This window comes from Stigmatopora argus, chromosome 23 (genome assembly GCF_051989625.1).
Source record: "Stigmatopora argus isolate UIUO_Sarg chromosome 23, RoL_Sarg_1.0, whole genome shotgun sequence".
Classification (NCBI taxonomy): domain Eukaryota; kingdom Metazoa; phylum Chordata; class Actinopteri; order Syngnathiformes; family Syngnathidae; genus Stigmatopora; species Stigmatopora argus.
Window position 1 is genome coordinate 4,660,849 of NC_135409.1, and position 17,880 is coordinate 4,678,728.

Below are 17,880 nucleotides of genomic sequence, written 5' to 3' on the forward strand. Positions count from 1 at the left end.
TATATGCTTCGATTATGGAGTGTTTTTATTGTAACAGAACTCAGGTGACTTTTTCCCTCCACAGTTTGCAAGGTAAGTGTTTGCAGGTTTGCACAAGAAGACTGAGAAGAGACAGACAGTCATTACTGTTGCATTTTATACTTGTGTTTCAGAGTGAAGTATTGTTACATTTTTTAAGGAATTCATTGTATATATATATATATATATATTTTAATTCTACAACGTATTAATTAAAGCAGCACTCTTCCCATCCAGTTAAAACCTACATAGTAAAGTAAGTACTGTCATTATTATAAGCAGGTATGAGCCATTTTTTACGTTCCATGGAATTGCAGGTTATCCAATATTATGATTACATTATTAAACTAAAGTACATCACTTATTTTTTGTGCCTTCTCTTTATTTTACCGTCCCCTGAAATGACGCTTTTTCTAGAATAGATCTATGTGGATACCAGTGGGGGGGTTGCGTTTCATACCTAAGCCTTCAGTAATGCTACATCTGAATAACTTTTATGGCTATAGAACTGGGCTGCGTGGTTAGCGCGTCGGCCTCACAGTTCTGGGATCCTGGGTTTAAATCCACCTCGGTCCACCTGTGTGGCGTTTGCATGCTTTCCCTGGGCCTGTGTGGGTTTCCTATGGGCACTCTGGTTCAGAAAATGAATGTATGGCTATAAAACCTTTACTGCAGCTACAGCTGCGACACATTTAAAAAAGCATCAATAATAACCTCATAAAATGACAACTTAATTAGGAATATAGCCACATTTTACTCACCCAAATAATTTTTCTTCACCTTTCCGTTGTGGCGTTTCCCCTGCGCACTTGCTCGGTGAGCTGTAGCTCCACCCTGGTGTTGTCCAGCTTTTTTTCTTGAAAAGTACGTCTTGAAAATGGCTTTGACAGTAAATCTGCAACCAAATCCATTTCTTCTCCTTCAGCCATTGTGGCTTGACAAACCCACTAATAAATCAACACAGCAATATTTTTGCTTGTGCCGCTCGCTTCAGATCTGGCTAGTCCAGTCTATCACTAGCCAATCATAGTTTGTGAAAGCGATGACGTATCCCTGCGCCTGCGAGAAGGCGTTAGTGTCGCCAACTCGAAATCTTATTGGTTGAAGCAACAGTTTTATCAACACTTATTTTATGCTGCGGAACTGATTGTGAAGGCCCCCAGGTAGATTTTTGACCCTGGCAACAAATAATGGCTGAAATCTGATTGGTTAAATGCCTAAAAATAAAAACACATCTGGAAGCAGCGCAACCAGGGGAAAAGCAATGAAAGGAAGTTGACAGACAATTTGGAATTATTTATTGTATTATTCATGGATAAAATATAATATATTTTTTGGCCAGCAGAGAATTCCTTGCAGGCCCTGACGTAGTTTTTTCCCTTTAAAAAAAGTTGAAATAAAGATATGTCCGGAAATTTAAAACGCAACACGAATGAATGCAGAACATATGTTCCGGTGCTTGAAGCCTACTCGGACAAAAGAAGACGTTGCACTTCCGTGATTCGCCGTTAATTCACATCAAGTGAACATGGCGAGCCTTACAAAACTGCGATTCTTCCGTAGATCAAAAAGAAGAATTTGAAGCGTCTCCCGGGAAACTACTTCACGCCAGTATCCGTCTATTATGTTTAAAAAGATGACGGAATTTGGTCCAGATTCCGGCGGTCGAGTGAAGGTAAACAAAGAAGAAGAAGCGGATCCCAAGCCCATTTTTATTGGTTTGCGTTAGGATTTAACTTTGTTTTTTTGTGCAGGGAGTTACTATTGTGAAGCCCATCGTATTCGGAAACGTCGCTCGCTACTTTGGAAAGAAGCGAGAGGAAGATGGACACACTCATCAGTGGTCCGTCTATGTGAAACCATACAGAAATGAGGCATGTCCTGGTACTCCCCAAAAGTCTATTTTATGTCGACGATGGAGATTTGATGGTGTTTTCCTCTAGGACATGTCAGCGTACGTGAAGAAGATCCAATTCAAGCTGCACGAGAGCTATGGGAATCCACTTAGAGGTTAGTTGTTCTCTTCCAAATTCGCATTTGAAGTCCTAATTGACGTATTTTGCTTTTATTTATTCCTCCCTACAGTGGTGACCAAGCCCCCTTATGAAATCACAGAGACCGGCTGGGGGGAGTTTGAGATCACCATCAAAATCGTCTTTATTGACCCCAATGAGCGATCTGTACGGGCCAAGAAGACACGCGCGCACAAAAATGAAATAGACCGTCGGTATGGGCCTGTATTGAAACATTCTCGTTCTCCAGGTGACCCTTTACCATCTATTGAAGCTCTTCCAGTCCGACTCCAGCGCCATGCCGAAGAAAACAGTCGTGTCGGAATTCTACGATGAAATGGTGAAGGGAAAAAAAAACGTGAAAACGGAACGCAAGAAAGGTACGATTTCATTTCGTTATTTTTCAACAGATCTTCCAGGATCCGACGGCCATGATGCAGCAGCTACTGACCACAACGAGGCAACTCACTTTGGGCGCTTACAAACACGAGACAGAGTGTACATTCCGAATAGCACGCTCACTTTTGTTATTATTTGTTATTTTGTTGTTATTATAGCGCGTGCATGTGTGTGTGGGTGCAGTCGGCGAGCTAGAGCAGAGGACCAAGGAAAAAATGGAGGCGGCCAAGAAGAGAACCAGTCAGGAGATTGCCGAGCTAAAAGACAAGCTGAAGGCCAGTAGGGAGAACATCAACCACCTCAAGTTGGAGATCAGGAAACTGGAGGATGATGGAGAGCACAAAGACCACTGAGTGACCCTCATTCTCATACACACAGGCTGTTGCATATCCTCATTTTTTTTCTATAAAAACACTATCCAGTCTAAGTAGAAATGAATGGTTTGAAAGGGCATAACAAAATCTCCTGTTAACGCCCTGCTAAATGTGTACAAATTGCAATCTGAGTAATAGACTCCTTATGAACATTGTTTTTGATTTCATTTTTTAACAATGTCAACTTGCTTTTTTTTTGTCCATCAAATCTAGAGAATGAGCATATTAAACCCACGAGCTGACTGCTGATAATTTTTTTTTAATGACTGATTCAACAATAGATTTCACCCAGCCCATGATTTCAGCACTTCAGGCATATTTTATGTATTTTGTAGAAAATCATCAAAATGACTGGATAGTGCATGAAATGTGGCTGTGTTTGCTTTTTTATTTAAATAAAAGCGTTTTCTTTTTAACGTAAATGTCTCTACGGAAGTGTATTCTTTTTTTGAGGAGTGTTCCAATTTCCTGCAGTTCCTGAATGCCACATGTTAGTTCACCTGGTTCCACATTGCATTGTTAATTACAGCGCGACTGTTGGATCGTCGTCATCCCATCTCGGAGCAGTAGTATTGTTTTAAACTTTATTAGTGTTGTTTTTGTGAGATCTGACTGATCTTTGTAAAGGAGGACTTAATGGAGGTGAGTTCCATAAATATATTGTCGTTGTTTAGTCAGAGTGTATAATACAGAATACATTTGTTTGTCGCTCGTAATTTCAAATGTGCGCACCAAACATTTCCAAGGGAAACAGAAAAAAAATCCCTCAAACAGTAATGACACTCACAAACTGCAATTTTAGGAACGTTTAATAGAACATTTCAATCAAGTTTAAGTGCAACAAAACATCCTTGACATACTGCATGTAAAAATATCTTAAGATATTTCTATCGCAAAATATTCAACTTGGAGGAAGAACTGTTGATGGCTTGCATAACTTTGCATGCTGGTTAGTTGCAAGTATAAAAATACGTCAAAAGATTTCCTTTTATTCTCAGTTATTGCTTTTATATGTGAAGTGGAATTCTTTCACAAATGTTTGTTTGGTTCATACGGCGTATTACGGTGCAATTTTTTTGTAAACTTGGATAAAAGTTTTTTCCGAGGTAATGCAGTTTCAAGTTCTTCGGGAATGAAAACAAACGCAAAAATAGCAATATGAAAAATCAACAAACTAAACGTTTTAGTTTAACGCAACTAGGTACATATCAAAATGACATTTTTGGCTCCCCCTTGTGCTAAATAGTATATCTTCCACCCAAAACATTAAAATGCTACATCAAGATCTGAACGTGAAACTTTTTTCCTTCATTTATTCCCCACTTGTCGTGTCGTCTTTAAATGAAAAAAAAGAGCAAACGTTCCCATTATTGTCCTCGCTCTGGTGCCGGTTAGCAAAATTGTCCCACGTAAGCCTCGTAGATGGCGTCCAGGAAAGAGTTGTCCGTCTGAAAGACATTAAGAAACTGTCACTAATCAAACTAGCGTATGCATTTGTTTTCATTGTTCTCCTACTTGGATCAGGTGCAGCAAGGTCGCCTGGAGTTGGCTTCTGGTCAGAACGCCGCTCTCCCTCTGAGGCGAGCCATCGGACGGGGAGTCGGCTTTGGCCACATCCGATTTGGCCTGAGAGAAGACGCTCGGGGAGAGTAGCAACATCGGGGACTCGGGGGTGGGGATCCTCTGGGGAGAAGGCGCCTGAACGCACCGCACGGGTATCAAGCGTGCATCCGCGTTTGATGGCATTTTTGAATGAAAACAAGCGGTGCCAGTTTGTTTTTAGACCGACCTTAATGCGCAGAGCCTCTTTTGGACTGGCCGCGACGACGCTGGCCGGCCCCAGGAAGCGGGGGGCCAGGGCTGGGCTGAGGCGCGGCGGTTCCATCGACACTTGGTTGCGCTGTCGTTGGATCAGTTGCAGCTTGTGGACCAGGTCGTGCGGGGAAAGCTCGCAGGGGACGTGGGCGGCTTCACCTGCGGTGGTCACAACGGTCATCACGCAGATGTAGACACACTCTCGCTAACGAGGTCAAAATGACTCACCCGTATCCGGATGCTGCTCGGAGTGGACCAAAACGGGTTGGTGGTGAGGACACTGCGCCACGCAGACAGGCTGGCTGTGTAACATGGTCTTGATTGGGTCCACTTGGTGGTGATGGTGGTACAGGCGCTGATGGTCCAGCGGGACACCGTTGCTGCAGAGACGGTTCTCCGGTGACTCGGACAGGGTCCCGAGGCACCCCCCGGGACCGCATCTCTGGGTCTGCAGGAGCTTTTGGATTGCCAGGCAATGCTGAGGAAGGTGGGAAGGAGTAGCTTGCGTGGCGGCGGCGGCGGCAACCTCTGGGCCGTCGTAGGTGAGGGTGCGGGCCACGGGAAGGCGAGGCGCTTTTCTCGTGACAAGGACCGAGGAGTCCGGTTTGGGGGAGTGCTGATCCGGAGAGCCAAACAACCTGGCCAAAGAGAACGGCTTGGACTTGCTAGCATCCAAGCGTTCCTGAAGATGAGAATGAGATGAGCGGAAGCGCAGACAAGAAATTGGGCGGGGGGCTCTGTACCGGAGTGGTGGGCTTGACCGGGATGGGTTTGATGAGGTTGGCCTTCCCGAAAAGGACGCCGCTGCTACCGATTTCCTTGGGCTCAGAAGTGGACTTTTCCTGTCGTGAAAAATTGATGACATTTGCTGGCGCACTCCCACAAAAGCGTTGATTAAATCTACAGTTGTGGTCAAAAGTTTACATACACTTTTGAAGAACATAATGTCATGGCTCTCTTGATTTTCCAGTTATTTCTACAACTCTGATAGCGTGATTGGAACAGATACTTCTTTGTCACAAAAAACATTCATGAAGTTTGGTTCTTTTATGACTTTATTATGGGTTAACAGAAAACGTGATCAAATCTGCTATCCATAATAAAGTCATAAAAGAACCAAACTTCATGAATGTTTTTTGTGACAAAGAAGTAGCTGTTCCAATCACCCTATGAGAGAAAAATCAGAGTTGTAGAAATAACTGGAAACTCAAGAGAGCCATGACATTATGTTCTTCACAAGTGTATGTAAACCTTTGACCACAACTGTATACATTGCTTTCTGACTAAGATAGCTGCTTAAGTGAACTTGTTTTTTGGTGTTATTATTGTTATGACTTAATGAACTGGCATGCTGGTCACAACCGCTCGAGGGGAAATTTGTTCTCTGCTCTCTGGATGACACTTGACTTTCTTGCAGGTGCGTTACCTTGTCGTATTGGCTGTGAGCCTTGGTGAGCATCTGGATGATATCGACCACCTGCCCTTCGCCCTGGTCGCCGCCCGCAACTTCCCCCGAGGGCAGCCAGTCGCCGTGCCCCACCGCCTGCTCCAGTTGAGTCAGACTACACACACACACACATTTAAAATGTAATCATCTAGTGTAATTAGGTTAAATTTGACAGTCCGGCGAGATAGTGTCAGCGAGCCAAGAATGACGCATGCGCTTACGTTTTCATCCTCCGGGCGACGCGCTGGCAGTCGGCCTTGTCGTAGAACCAGATGCCGTGAATGACCACTGGGAAGAAAGAGAGGGAGAGGCTCGCTTTTTCAATCTGCCTCATAAATAGCAACAAAAGGTCCAGCCAAATCGAGTTAGGCCGCGTAATAACCAAAAGTGGTCACTTGATGGTGAGCCGAAGGTCAGCCCACATCGCAATGAGATTGTCTGCGTGCCTCGCAATTTTGCCGACCAGTCGTTTCTCGGGCGACCCAGACCGTGCGGACGGCAAAAGGGCAATTTAAACATTTGTTCCGATATTCTGATGAAAGTGGAACTGACTCATCGGTTCGAATATCAGACCGTGGAGGGAAAAAACAAACAAATTTTGTGCTTGTAAACGTTCGCAGCCAAGGAGTTTCCCTCCACGCGACGTTTATGTTTACACACGAGACAAAGTTGGCCACCAGTCAGGCTGGCCTATCCCCCGAGGTCGCCCCAGATGAGCCTGGGAAAGAGTCAACCCAGCGACAAATAAGTAACTGCGGCGGCATGCCGGCCGGCCGAATCGCCAGCGTTTGATGGGCTCGGCTCGGCTGAACGGCAAAGGGCCGCGAGCGAGTCAAAAGACGGTCGTGTCGCAGAGGGCGTGGGAGGGGGGGCGTGTGAAAGCGTGAGGGTGGGCTACAGCCACGGATAGATGGCTTTTGAGTCACTACACAAAGATGTGGTGGACTGACAGAAATGACTGCACGGACTTGAAGGAGAAGCATTTTTAAGGAGCCACTTTAATGCGGGTTACGGTTGCGGGATCACCGCTTCCTGCTTTGTAGAATGCTCTTGAGGACTTTGAGAGAGAAAAAATCTCCGAGTTTTGGACTCTAGCGTGTGCGGGAACCCGTAAAGCTGCTTGAAGTCATGCTCAGGCAACTTTTTAGCAAGAAACCCAAACACCAAAGGCTCCAGGAGGAGCCCGAGGTGCGGTTTAAGGGCCAGGTAGTGTCGGAGACCGACTTGGGGTACGAGTATTTGCGACCCGGAGGTGAGCCTTTGTCATTGCATTATTTTAGTATCTACTGGTATGCTCATACCAATATGCTTTGATGCTACAGTAGTTTTTTTTTAGTTTGTATCTTATTGTGATCATAAAAACACTTTTGTATTTATTGTAACATTTTACACGCAGACCGTTCTCTCCCTCTAGTTTTTTGACTGTGCTAGAATTTAAGGGTGCCAAAAGATAAAAAGGACTGCATTACAGTAATCCCTCGATTATAGCGAAGTCACTACTTTTTACGCTATTAATTCTTTAAAAAAAAAAATCTTTTAAAGTTCATAAAAATGTGAAAATCCACGCTGAAACTCGTAAGCGGAAGCCACTCTTGCTACTAAGACCGCGCTGAAGAAAAAAAAAGTTAAAAGTTATAATAGGGGTGACCCCACTTTGCGATTTTTCGATTATCGCAGCCATGTCTGGTCTACATGAACCGCGATATTTGAGGGATTACTGTAATGTCATTTTACATGTAGAAAACAAATTTGGCACTTCATCAATTCTGGTTGTGATGTCACAACAAGAAATGATTATCATTTCGAACTTTCTAATGCGAGGCTGGCTTAGCCTAAAAGAAGTTATATTTGAGTGAAATCAAACCTAAGAACAAGATGTATCGGTACTCAAACTTGTTTTTGTACTCTGGAAAATTAGAATCTAACATCAACATGGTCTTTAACAAGCTTCCTATCAAATGGCTGGTTCGCTGGTAGGCTAATGATAGCTGCATGTCCATTCCTTGTCCGCCTTCCCGTATCTCTGCCACCTATTTTTAGCCCGGGTTGCCACTCGGCGCCAACCGCCATTCGCGGACGTCACGGCAGTGCGACGCGACGTGTTTGCTTAATGATAAGATTCCACGGCGGAGGTCGCGACGCACGGCCCGAAATAGTCCGACGGCTCCGATATTTGTTAGCTGAAAAAAAAAACTGCCGAGAAGTCTGTTTCAGTGCCGTTGACGGCGAAAGACTTCTAATCCATTTTGATCAAACGATTGCCTCCGTCAAACGCATTGGATGTCGCACACCGTCAATTAGCTCAGCGGAATGTGCGTTTGAGGCGGGAAGGACGGCGTGCACGTGTTGGCATTATCAACTACCGCCTCCACGCATCTAATCTCCGGCAGCCGGCGCGAGAGTGCTGACGAGCTCTCATTTAGATGACGCTGGTCGGAAGTTTCGACTGATAAGGAACGACTCCTTAAATCAGGGGTCTCGAACTCAATTTACCTGGGGGCCGCTAGAGGCCGAGTCTGGGTGAGACTGGGCCGCATCAGGATTTCCACAAGAAAAGCACTGATAAAACTTTCCAACGTTATCAAATATCTTTATTTTTTAACAAAAAATAATGAATTAAATAAATTAACTTAAAGATGAATAAACAATAAATCAATCAGTAATATAAAACCAAATAATACTAATGAGCATACAGTAGATATACACTGGCTGGCTAAGTAGAGAAAATGAATTATTTTTATTCCTTTTCAAATGTCTGTATTAACAGCTCTTTAACCTTTAACTTTCTGAACTTGAATGGAACATTGAACATGAAATATTCTGAACACGGCTTCTTTTGCCTACTCCTCGCTGCTAGAGACCTGGCAGCGCTTCTTCTCACATAGTCACATTTGGCTTGAGGGAGGAAGCAGTGGAGACCCTCAGTAGAGCTTGAAGATACTCATCAGTAAGTCTGGACCTGTACTTGGACTTATTGAAGTTCAAGGTGGAGAAGAGCTTCTCACACAAGTATGTGCTCCCAAAAAGGCACATGGTCCGCTTGAACCTTCGGGAAAGTTCAGGCAAGCTGGGGGTCAACTCTCTCAAAAATTGCCCAAGCTTGTCTGCTTCTCCACTCACCTCCCTGAACTTGGCTTTGAGTGCAGAGTTGCACTGCAGGTCAATGAGCTCCATTTGAAGCTCAGGAGGGGCATCTTGCACATCAAAGGAGAAGGGGTCCGCAAAAATTTGAAATGTGGCTTTGTGTGTCTTGAAGTCTGCAAATCTGTGATCAAATTCCTCCTGTAGCTTCGAAATGGCCTCAACATACTTCTCACCACTGAATGGTGTGCCTGCATCCACGAGAGCCTTGCATGCTGGGAAATGGCAAAGGTTTGCCTGAGAGAGCTGGGCTTTCCATAACACAAGTTTAGTGCAGAATGCTCTCACGTTGTCATAGGCAGCACTGACAAGTTGCCCCTGGCCTTGTAGCTTCTTGTTCAGTACATTAAGCTCATGTGTGATATCAACAAGAAAAGCCAAGTCCATGAGCCATTTGGGATCACTTAGCACAGGATCAATCAACTCACAAACGGCGTAGCTAGCTTTGACTGCTGCATTACTGTCTTTGGTAGCCTTCTTGAAGAGATCCGGTTGCCTCAGAAGACGTGTTTTAAGACTGGCAACCTGGTTGGCTCTCTCATCTCCCTGGTATTTTTCGTACTCCTCAGCATGTCTCATAGTACAATTACGTTTCAAATTGTATTCCTTGTGCACCGCAACTTTTTCAGTGTAAATGAGACACGTCGGGGTGCCCCTGTGTTCAACAAAGAAATATTGCACTCCCCACTTTTCTTGAAACTGTCTGTGCTCATCACCGACCTTTCTCTTCACGGCAGGCTTTGAAAGAGACATCTCTGGGGCTCTGTAATATGTTTTTCCACTTGGAATGAGTCTCGGGTTGATCTTTCACATTCAGTCGCGCGGGTTTGTGGCGCATGTGCACTTTCGCTCTCCGTTTCAATCGCGGAGATGGCTACAGACACTGACACAGGCTGGATCACGGATCATAGCGCCTCATTCAGTTCTATGCTGAGAGCAGCGGAGGAGTGTGCGCGCCGAGCGGAGTGATCGGCCTCACGGCTTCTCCTCCGCCCAGCTGATTGGAGGAATGAATGAGTGAGTGAGCGAGGCACTGGACAGCCCGGCCGATGTCCCGCCCCCCAGAGCCGTATACCTCACCGTGATTGGTTCATTCAGCTCCGAACCAAAGTTCCCTCTAATTTTTTGTTGGTCTGAGCAGAAAGACAACCTCCCTGAGCGCACTGAGTACCAGTGTGAGCGACATCATCGGTACTCGGATGATTCGCCTAAAGACGTTTCGCCGACGGACGTTTGACAGACGGGCAGGTCGCCGAATGGACGTTCCACCGAACGTTCATTCGGCCGAACGGAGGTTTCGCCGAAACGGGATTCGAACGCTCGCCCCGCCGGATCGTGTGTGTACAAGTTTTTCAACCTCGGCCCGCGGGCCATATACGGCCCGTTAGGATTTTTAATCCGGCCCGCCGCCGGTGTTGTCCAAATTATAGTAAAAATCAATGTTCGTCTACCTTCAATGGCAGTCCGGGAATAAGCACTCTTGGGCAGGCAGATGTAGCAGAACCGAGCCGTAAAATGACAGCAATCGGGTCAAATCCATCCTAAAACAGCATTTAATGATTAAATACAAATACTGGATGATATCGCGATGGAGGCAAAAAAACGTCTATAGACGTCCATTCGCCAAACGGCTCAAAATGCTCTCAAATTCGGTCAAATCCAGCTGAAAACAGCGTTTAATGATTAAATACAAATACTAGTATTTGTATTTAATCATTAAACTAACAAATACTAGTACGACCTGTCCGTCTGTCAAACGTCCGTCGGCAAAACGTCTTTAGGCGAATCATCCGGTCACGACATCATCATTGCTCGCTATCGGCACACCAGTATCACACCTGCCACAAGCAGGTGCATGTCAATGTTCCCTCTAATTTTTCATGTAAAACATGCTGTAAAACAAGAAAAACATGAGTGGACAGAGCTACTGCCACTGGCTGCCACTTAAACGGCGCCATCATGGGGAAAGGGGTAAAAAAAAAAAAAAAAAAAAAAAAAAAAAAAAAAAAAAAAAAAAAAAAAAAAAAAAAAAAAAAAAAAAAATCGATCTTTCGCAAATTATCGTCCCGCGGGCCGCAGTTGGCCCGCGGGCCGCAAGTTTGAGACCCCTGCCTTAAATGGAGGTTCATCTGCAGAATGTTACCCGCGTGCCATTTTGAATTCTAGAAGAACACACGATGCTTGGTAGTTGTGTGTGTGTGTGTGTTTCGGTCTTACAGCGTGCATTGCGGTAGAGCAGGAAGGGGTCCTGGAGTTGGAAGTCCAAGTCTTTGGTGATAGGCTCAGTTAAGTTCTCCATGCTGAGTCTGTTCATGATGGTGAAGCCATGTGTAGGCGAGGCCAACCTAAAAAATAAAAGTAGAAACTTTTTACATTTGCTCCCAATATGGGGCGGCCCGGCGGCTGAGTGGTTAGCGCGTCGGCCTCACAGTGGGGGTCCCGGGTTCAAATCCAGGTCAGTCTACCTGTGTGGAGTTTGCATGTTCTACCCGGGCCTGTGTGGGTTTTCTCCGGGTACTCCGGTTTCCTCCCACATTCCAAAGACATGCATGGTAGGCTGAGTGGACACTCTAAATTGCCCCTAGTTGAGTGTGAGCGTGAATGGTTGTCTGTCTCCTTGTGCCCTGCAATTGGCTGGCCACCAATTCAGGGTGTCCTCCGCCTCTGGCCCGAAGTCAGCTGGGATAGGCTCCAGCACCCCCCGCGACCCTAATGAGGATAATGCGGTTCAATAACTGAGATGATATAATATTGGTTTGATCCTCTGCCTCGGTCCCAGTCTGCAGAAGTTCCCCATCTTGTGGAAGACTTCCTGTGTGTGGTTCCAGTTTTTGTCCAACTTTACGTCTTTTTGAGTCTGTATCCGTTTTAGCTACCGCAACCAAGTTCAAATGGCAGCCGGCGGCGGTAGCTCCGTCCACTCTTGCTGGTTTTGTGTTTTTGCTGCTTTTCTGTCTTAATGATTTGATTTGGTGATTCTCAATGATCCCATTTACTTTGAATTGCTTCGTGCTTTTGCTTTGTTGTTCTGTCTAATCACCCTCTTGCTACTGCCACAATGACATTTCCCGAATACGGGATGAATAAAGTTATCCAATCCAATCCAATTGGAATAAAATCATGATTTAAAAAAAATCTTATTCAACATAGCATCCTTGTGTGTCTAAATAAAGGGAGTTGTCTTTGTAGGTGCAAATACCTCGTATAGATGAACAGAGTCCCCTCCACGTCAGTCTTTTCCTGAAAAAAACCAATAAACATACTTTTATCAAAGTACTATATTATTAGTTCCATTTGCTGAAAAATCATGCGCAATAATTAAATTAATACACAGCCTTAAAGGAGGTCATTGGAAAGGAATCGACCAAACCCACTAACAGTATCCTAGTGATAAATGTTGCCCTTCAACCTGTTGGGTCCTTTTCTTAAAAAAAATCAAAATAAAAAACATTAAAAAAGCCAAGACCGTTTTTAGACGATACATCGATTCCAAAGTATCGCGATATACCACCGTTTGTCACACTCCTAGTTGCAAGTGATGACGTCTCTCGCTAAGATGATTTAGATAATCAACTTGTGTCTTACCCACGCATTTGTTCTGTTGTTGTAAGTGTACAGAGCCACCTGGCTGGCCACGTCCAAAATATTTTGAATGTACGGATCGTGCCTCTGCAAGGCGGCCAGACTGATGTCGAGCCCTTTGGCCGTTAAACCTCCGCCGCTCTCGACGCAAATGGCCGTCATTGTTCCCTACGGAGAGCTTAGCATCGGCGACTAAACCGGCACCAAAGAGGCAAATTTGGGCCTAAAGGAAAGGAAATGTGACTGATCGAAGGCTAGATTTTGAAAACCAACTCGATCGGTGTGTGTGATACGAGCCGTTTGAACGTCAACAAGAAAATTGTAAACAAAGCAGGCAGGAGTAGTCGAGCGACAGCACAAACCACCGCAGGATGAGTAATCGAATGAGAAAAATCGATTGTTTTCAACTGTCATGCGGTTGTCTTGAAAAAAAAATAGATTGTAAATTTTAGTGTCAGTTTTTTTTTAACTGGTTGGATTAATAGGTTCACGTGTGAATTTGTTTGAGCTGCATTTGTTTTAAAAAGTGGTGTTTATTCGTGATTTAAAGTATTTTTCTGACGTACAGATGAGTTGTTGTATTGCAAAATGACTCCAGTGTCATCAAAGCAATGCATTCTCGCCAAGTTTGTCGTTTTATTCCTGAATATTGGTTTGCAGCAAGGACAGAAAGTATTAGTTCATTGCACGGCAGTGCTAAATGATTTCATTTCCTAATAATTGCACTAGAGGGCTCTGTGGGTCGTATAAATCAAATCATAACACATTGCTTTCTTTTCAATGTGGCTGTTGTGACTCAGTGTTCATTATAGTATCATCATTTTTCAGATGTAAATATTTTATCAACCACTGTGCGTTCACTCTGTGGGGAAACATTTCATCACCCATGTCCCTTTTAGATTAGATTTTTTTTAGATTAGATAACTTTATTCATCCCCTATTGGGGAAATGTCATTTTATTTTGTCATTTAATTTTAGCCACGTCTTTATCCACCGTGTGCGTATGCCAGCTATATATTTCTATTTGTGGCTTCCATCCCGTTGCGAGTGTTTTCCAATGATGAGTCTAACGAGGCATCCATCAGCGAGTCAATATTACCGATGGATTGTGATTGGCTGCAGTGCAGGGCACGTATAATGTGGTCCCTCCAGTAAAAGCAGCGACATGACACTTTGGACACAGGCGTACTTTATTATATTAATAGGTGACGTCTTCTGGAACCACTTGATCGATAGCAAATATTATGGAATACACTTATTCTATTTAGAGAAAAGTGCGTGTCGGTGGGAGGACGTGCGCTTCATACAAATCGTGTGCTTCGGAGCACGTGGACACCATTTGGAAACGAGATGGTTGCACTCACGGCGGTAATGAATGAGCGTGATTGAAAGATCTGCGCCTAATGGACAGACGCAATCCTTCTTCGGCCTTCTCCCTTGCAAGGATTTTGGCATTGCAGTCTTCTTCCCAGAGAGCGGACCATCTTTACCAAAAGGGCCCGGCGGGATGTACAAATATAGAGCGTTTGGAAATAGAAAAACCATTCTGGATTACAGGATTGTTGCGTGTATGCGTCCAAATCCCCCGGGTGCGCGTGTCTGTTCCCACGACCTGCCCTCTCTCTCTTTGTGGTCCGTCACATAAAAAAAGTCTACACACCCCTGTTTGTAGGCTGGTGTTTTCATCAAAAGAATAGTTTTAATGTGATTTATTGTTGATATCAGAAATAGTTGACATTTAAACAGGCGTCTGTACACGATTTGTTCAAATGCTCTTGTCTCGATAGTGGTGCTGTGGTTCTGGAGTGGTTTGAAAAGTTAGCGTGTATTTTCATATGTATTAAGTCGGCAATAATTTTGACGCAACTCATTTTTTTTTGCATTGTAATCCTCCGCTGGTTTCTTCTCTGTTGGCCTTTCTTCTCATAGATTTGAGTGGATTTGACACAATCAAGCCGCTTTCTCTTATCCATTTAAGAGCCGGTGACTTCATTTCATTTATGTATTAGCGTAAATTTCGAGTCATGTCACCGGAAAATTACTTTGCGCGCCTTGGGGGACGACTGTTGTTCCTGGCCCCTGAAAAAGATGACGAAATACTCAATGGTAAAAAAAAAAAGTAATTAAATTGTCAGAATCTTTGCAGGCTTTTGTCCACCTCTCTTTGGGGTCCGACCTTTTTTTTAATCTGCATTTGCTGCCGTTATGAATAGACAAACTTGAATATGGGAGGGGTGGAGTGCCCTTTGACGGCTACAGGTGTCCAATCTGTTCTTACTGGATGGTTGTCGCTGTCAATGGCAGCCAATGCGTTAAAAATCAGTTTTTCATCATAAAAAAAGCCACGTCAGATCAGGAACGCGAGCTTAGTGCTAGGTTAATGTAGCGACAACAATGTTTGAAGAATACAAAAGATGTAGCAACGTAAAAGTCACTATAAAAAATGCGCAGGCAGATACAGACGCTCCCCTACTTACGAACATTCGAGTTACGAACAACGGTACATACGAACATGTCTGCAAATTGCGTTTATGTCGAATACAACTTGAATCGTTCGACCGTCAGTACCATTTATAAACAAAGATCGAGCCGCAGGACCCAAATATTGAACGTTGCACAAAGTTTGCAAATCAATTGAATGATGCCATACAGTGCTACCGCATCATTTATAATGAAAAAAAGAAAACTGCAATCGTCATTAGATAGCTTCTTTCGGCCAGTTTCTTGTAAATCTCTCTCTCTAATGTATGTATACAGGACTGTATGTATTCGCTCCATTTTATTAAATGTTTTTTTCAGTACAAACCAGTGCGTGTTACTTATACAAGCCTTAAACATACAAATGCACTTATATAAACCTTCAATATACTTATATAGGCCTTAAACATAAATTATAATACAAAATATATCACTGAGCAACTTACGAACAAATTCAACTTATGAACAATCGCTCGGAGCCTAACTCGTTCGTAAGTAGGGGAGTGTCTGTATTCCTTATCCTCCGCAAAGCAAATGACAAAAAGTAGTGAAACTCAACCTGTACTGCCACCTCGTGGCGACGTTTCACAACAGGCGCGTGTTATCCGTCCGGTAAGCAGCCTACTAGCCGCCTTGCACTGCTAATTTCACCTTCCGCCAAGATTTAAGTGCTCCCCCATATTTTGTTTTGTTTTGTTTTTGTTCTTCGGACGTAAACACAGAAGTTGTTGACCACGTGTGTCGAAACTTTTGACATTTGCTCCTTCGGACTACTAAATTCCTCCACGCGACATGACACTTGAGCAAGTCGATTCCAAATATGACGAATCCCTGCCACGCATATCCCACGCGATCCCCTTCGCCCGCTTTTCTCCCCATTTCCACGCACACATCTGGAAGCAGTCAGCGTGTGCACGCACGAACCAGGAGGAGGGGGCTTCTTCTTCTTCTTCTTCTTCTTCTTCTTCTTCTTCCTTTTCCCCTCAGTGCGCCTCTCTCTCTTCCTCTCGCTCTCTTCCTCGGCGCGTTTGACTGCAGAGCTGCAGAGGCAAAAGTCCGCTTCACTTCCAAACACACATCGAGCGAGCGGGGAGGGTGGAGAGCGAGAGAGAGCGAGAGAGAGAGAGAGAGTACGAGTGCGAGGAGACCACCATGGACTGGATCGGGACACGAGAGGAGCGCGTCTGAGGAGAGGACAGCCTGCCTTGCCTTGGATTTTTTTTTTTAGGAGGGGAGGGTGAAAGGCTCGTGGATTTTAACGCGTTGGAGAACGTAACCCCAGCGATGGAATATTTACACTCCCGTCATTTGGCAATCCTTCTCCTCCTCCTCCTCTTCCTCCTCCAGCAGCAGCAGCAGCGAGGATGCCAAGCGGCGATGCGTCTTTTGCGCACATCCAGCGACACTGACAGCGACCGTGCTCCGAGAGCTCTTTTAAAGCCGTGAGCAACAACAACAACAACAACAACAACAACAACAACAAGAAAAAGTGGAGCCAAAAGCCCCGAGAGAAAAAAAGAGGAGAAAAGCAGAGGGGATCGGATCCAACGCCGTGCCGCTTTTATGCTCGTCGCCTAGGGCCCGGATGTACCGAGGGATGCACCGGTGCGTTTTCCCGACCGGTTCCGCCAACAGATCCCTCTTTTTTCTCGCCTTCACCTCCATCATGGGGATTAGGTAATATTCACTCCATCCGAAGACACCCCTCCCCGCTGAGCGAGCAACGGGAATATCCACAAGCTGTCAGACTCATTACACCCCCACACCTTTTTTCTTTTTTATTTATTTCATTTCTTTTTTTTTTTTTTTTGGGAGGGGGGCCACCCCCCCCACACACCCCGTCTTTAACCCATTCACACGTAGGGAGAACGCTGGACTACATTTATGGTAAATGAAAGCAAAAACATGTACATCCCGGAGGACACCCTTGAGAACCATCAAGGTATGTTTGCGCTTCCCGTTTATTTTTATTTTATAGTCTTGTGACTGTTGACGAGGGGTGGAAGAGGGGGGGGTTGTGTGAGAAGGGGGGATTCGACGAGCTTTGGAAGATGGACGTCCTCTTCCTGGTTCCCCATTGGATGCACCCGGGAAGCTTTTGCCGTCACGTTCGGGCCCGCAAACACGTGTGGCGTGTCGGGTCGGTCAACAGGCTGTTTTCACCTGCCCACTAGAGAACCAGCTACAAGTGGCCCAGATGTTGGGATGCGTTCGAAGGCCGTTTGGGCTCCGTTTGCGTTGCGCAGTATGAACGCGGCGCCTCCTTCCACCCACGTTGCGGTGAGCGGCGAGCCACGGTGGCTTTCCGTCCTACGAAAGGACCCGTTTCTAGCGTCCCCTTTTCCCGGTCCGCGTCCTCGTCGCGTCGGCCATCCGCGGAGCCGTCATCCTCGCCTTGCCTGGCGACGGGTTCCATAGCAACAGGCCGAGAAGAGATGGCGAGCGTGTCCGCATCTGCGCGTGTCGCAGTGAGACATCACACATGACCCGTGGCGTTTCCGCTTTTGCCGAGCGTGCGTCGTCAAGCGGCGGTGACTTTTCGGGGCGCAAAGTTGACTTGGAGGAAGTGGTTTCTTAAGAATAAGACCAAACTTTTTTAGCAATAAAAACATTG

The 17,880-nt window shown here is 45.2% G+C and overlaps 3 protein-coding genes across 9 annotated transcripts in view; 2 read left to right on the top strand and 1 right to left on the bottom strand.

Annotated features, from left to right (window-relative positions):
- Positions 1-1,464: 1,464 nt before the first annotated feature.
- Positions 1,465-3,225, top strand: yeats4 (YEATS domain containing 4). 3 transcript variants are annotated; one of them, XM_077593951.1, is made up of 7 exons: positions 1,468-1,693; positions 1,773-1,892; positions 1,962-2,028; positions 2,104-2,198; positions 2,281-2,370; positions 2,441-2,528; positions 2,613-3,225. In XM_077593951.1, exons 1-7 carry the CDS (start codon positions 1,643-1,645, stop codon positions 2,780-2,782), a joined length of 681 nt encoding a protein of 226 aa, XP_077450077.1. In that variant the 5' UTR covers positions 1,468-1,642; the 3' UTR covers positions 2,783-3,225. The 3 variants fall into 3 exon arrangements, with proteins under 3 accessions (XP_077450079.1, XP_077450078.1, XP_077450077.1); XM_077593953.1 differs by lacking the exon at positions 2,441-2,528 and having other exon boundaries at positions 1,465-1,693; positions 2,281-2,410; positions 2,588-3,225; XM_077593952.1 differs by lacking the exon at positions 2,441-2,528 and having other exon boundaries at positions 1,466-1,693; positions 2,281-2,410.
- A 369-nt stretch (positions 3,226-3,594) lies between these two features.
- Positions 3,595-13,138, bottom strand: dcp1b (decapping mRNA 1B). Of its 3 annotated transcripts, XM_077593947.1 has the most exons (11): positions 12,792-13,138; positions 12,406-12,446; positions 11,424-11,551; positions 6,287-6,353; positions 6,045-6,180; positions 5,362-5,460; positions 5,145-5,300; positions 4,847-5,075; positions 4,593-4,777; positions 4,319-4,501; positions 3,595-4,251 (listed from the first exon to the last, which is right to left on the bottom strand). In XM_077593947.1, exons 1-11 carry the CDS (start codon positions 12,948-12,950, stop codon positions 4,195-4,197), a joined length of 1,440 nt encoding a protein of 479 aa, XP_077450073.1. In that variant the 5' UTR covers positions 12,951-13,138; the 3' UTR covers positions 3,595-4,194. The 3 variants fall into 3 exon arrangements, with proteins under 3 accessions (XP_077450073.1, XP_077450072.1, XP_077450074.1); XM_077593946.1 differs by having other exon boundaries at positions 4,847-5,300; XM_077593948.1 differs by lacking the exon at positions 12,792-13,138 and adding an exon at positions 12,585-12,753 and having other exon boundaries at positions 4,847-5,300.
- Positions 13,139-16,348: 3,210 nt separating this feature from the next.
- cacna1c (calcium channel, voltage-dependent, L type, alpha 1C subunit) overlaps positions 16,349-17,880 on the top strand; it is a 107,455-nt gene continuing 105,923 nt past the window's right edge. For all 3 annotated transcript variants that reach the window (XM_077593943.1, XM_077593944.1, XM_077593945.1), the window contains exon 1: positions 16,349-17,208. In XM_077593943.1, coding sequence (XP_077450069.1) covers positions 17,151-17,208 — 58 coding nt within the window. In that variant the 5' untranslated portion in view covers positions 16,349-17,150. The remainder of the gene's footprint in view (positions 17,209-17,880) is intronic.

What these genes read in the sequence shown, in the direction of transcription:
- yeats4 (XM_077593951.1), top strand. Translation starts at nt 1,643, where the DNA reads ATGTTTAAAAAGATGACGGAATTTGGTCCAGATTCCGGCGGTCGAGTG. An exon ending in CGGAATTCTACGATGAAATG is followed by an intron (nt 2,371 to 2,440) that starts GTGAAGGGAAAA and finishes ATTTTTCAACAG; the next exon opens with ATCTTCCAGGATCCGACGGC. An exon ending in TTACAAACACGAGACAGAGT is followed by an intron (nt 2,529 to 2,612) that starts GTACATTCCGAA and finishes GTGTGGGTGCAG; the next exon opens with TCGGCGAGCTAGAGCAGAGG.
- dcp1b (XM_077593946.1), bottom strand. Translation starts at nt 12,950, where the DNA reads ATGACGGCCATTTGCGTCGAGAGCGGCGGAGGTTTAACGGCCAAAGGG. An exon ending in ACTCTGTTCATCTATACGAG is followed by an intron (nt 11,552 to 12,405) that starts GTATTTGCACCT and finishes TTTATTTTTTAG; the next exon opens with GTTGGCCTCGCCTACACATG. An exon ending in CTCACAGCCAATACGACAAG is followed by an intron (nt 5,461 to 6,044) that starts GTAACGCACCTG and finishes TTTTCACGACAG; the next exon opens with GAAAAGTCCACTTCTGAGCC.